A 2,213-nucleotide genomic window follows, 5' to 3' on the forward strand; every position below is an offset into this window, starting at 1 on the left:
TCCTTAAAAGACATTTCTTCCATTTCCCAGAATGCTTCAGCACCTTCACAAAGTACCTTGGTATGCTGCATAGAACGTAAATTCTGTATTTTACTTTGTCTCTCTTTCTCTTCATCATATCTAATCTTCAGTCCTTTGAATGTCTGAACATATTCAATCGATTCAAGTGCCTTGTAAAACTTTTCAACTATATGAGCAACAAGAGATTTAATATTGTTCACTCTTACACATTCAAATAGCTCAATAATAGCTGAACTCAAAATATTGTACCGACTCCCGTTATCCAGAAAAGCTTTTATGACTGGTTCAAAGAGATTTCCCTTGATGATGTAACAGTTATAAAATTCATCTTGAAGGCCAACGATCCTTCTCATAAAGCGAAGAGCACCCAGTTTCAGGAAAGTGTGCTTTGATTTTATTAGCATCAATACTCTTCTTAGCAAATCTTTGCTCAAAATATAATTTTGTATGTAATGTGCATGATGTTGTACACAAAATGTGAGCAGCTCTAAAATTATGGAAAGCAGTTGTGCTGTTTGATAATTATTGGGGGAATTTTTGTTAGATTCAACAATATTGTCCTTTTCACATTTGTCTTCTGCAGTGGTCTCCAAAATTGGTTCTACCAAGACACACATGCAATGTTTGTAGAAAAAATTTAAAAATTCATCTTTTTCACATTCATTAGGTGCAGCAAGCATGTTGTTTGGATCAAGTAGAGAACGAAGAACTCCCATAAATTGAATAGCGCCTCCTAGTTCCGGATCTGTATCACAGATCATCTGTTCAATTATCACATTTAGGAAAAATTTATCACTTTCACAGTGCTGGAATTCTTCCATTATATATGACCAGATTATGGATGGACTATGGTGTACTAGAAAGGCAACTATATCTATAGCAGCTGACTTTATCGGTAAATCATCTATGACCATTACAATTTTAAGAGAAGGAAAAATTCCCCAATGTGTCAATGTTTGGAATAAAACACCCTTGTGTTCAGGTTGTAGTATCTGAGAAAATTCACAGACTTCCTTTAAAAAATGTAACAATCCAAGTCGTTTATCAGTAGCTGTACTAGCAGCTATTAATTGTGTGAAAACTTCATACAAGAACCTGTAGTCTTCTTGCAGTATGCTGACTATCTCAATCTTGTTGAAGAAAAGAAAAGTATGAAGCTTAGAAAGAACATTCTCATCTACCATGGATGGTACTGGCAATAGGATGTCACGAATGTACTGAACCTTGTGGGTCTGATGTATTTTTTGCTTAAGTTCGGTGTCTGTTATTGGTATCACTTCCCTGAACTTTGCATTCTGGGTCAAGAAATTTCTGTGCCTTTCAGGCTGAGCCAAAGTAGGGTCATACTCAAGGCATCCCACCACATCCATAATACACTCATCAGAAAACATTACCTCAAACAGCGATGTCTTGTTGAGGAATAAGATTCTTGTAATAATTTCATGCAAATGATGTAAGGCTTTAATGTTCTCTAGACGCTCACAAGTATGGAATAACTGAAGTAGCTTTTTAACATATTCCTCACTTTCTAAGATCAGAGCCAGCCTATCCCTCCAGACAGGTGAGGCAAAAACCAAGTTAACTAAACCAGCAATCTGTTCAAGTGTACTCAGTTCACAGTCAGGTAGGTAAACCAGGGTACTAGTATATGGTGTTGCATTCAAAAGGTCTTGTTTCATTTCATCAGAGGGGTCTTTACCTTGAACACGGCAAATCTCCTCCCAAATTGCCTGACAGCCATCTGGATCCCAAAAACGTAGCGCCAGACTCTGGTTCTCAGCTTCAGACCAAATAATCAATGGCTTCTTTTGTTTCTGATATACTGTATGTCTATTTATCTTTAACATCAAGATCAGGGTGTGACTGACCTCGGACGTAATTAACAGCGATGTCTCATGGTGCCTCTCCAAGTAAGTGCAGGAGATAAATCCAGTACCTAGATTGTCCCATTGCTGTTCATCGTTCAGGATATAAACTTTTACACCGGGCTGCGTAAGTGCCATTACCGCTTTTCGCAACGGCTCTCTGGCTCTGACCCAACGTTCCAGAAAACAACTGTAGCTGCTATAGCAACGGCGACGACGGTGGCTGAAGTGGTTAGTCGGGAAAATCGAATCAGAAGATGGTGGGTCAGTAGTGGTTATGATGGCAGTGGCATTGGCACAGGAGAGACTTAATGTAATCAGGGTTCT

At 38.5% G+C, this 2,213-nt stretch overlaps 1 protein-coding gene across 1 annotated transcript in view; it reads right to left on the reverse strand.

Moving 5' to 3' along the window:
* Positions 1-2,024, reverse strand: part of LOC103211133 (serine/threonine-protein phosphatase 4 regulatory subunit 3-B-like) — a 2,622-nt gene extending 598 nt beyond the window's left edge. Inside the window, exons 1-2 of the mRNA XM_007957052.1 lie at positions 542-2,024; positions 57-391 (exon numbers count right to left, since the gene is read on the reverse strand). Coding sequence (XP_007955243.1) covers positions 57-391; positions 542-2,024 — 1,818 coding nt within the window. The remainder of the gene's footprint in view (positions 1-56; positions 392-541) is intronic.
* Positions 2,025-2,213: the final 189 nt, after the last annotated feature.

The sequence above is a fragment of the Orycteropus afer genome, unplaced genomic scaffold, assembly GCF_000298275.1.
Source record: "Orycteropus afer afer isolate SDZICR_OR568_19922 unplaced genomic scaffold, OryAfe1.0 scaffold00697, whole genome shotgun sequence".
Taxonomy (NCBI): Eukaryota; Metazoa; Chordata; class Mammalia; order Tubulidentata; family Orycteropodidae; genus Orycteropus; species Orycteropus afer.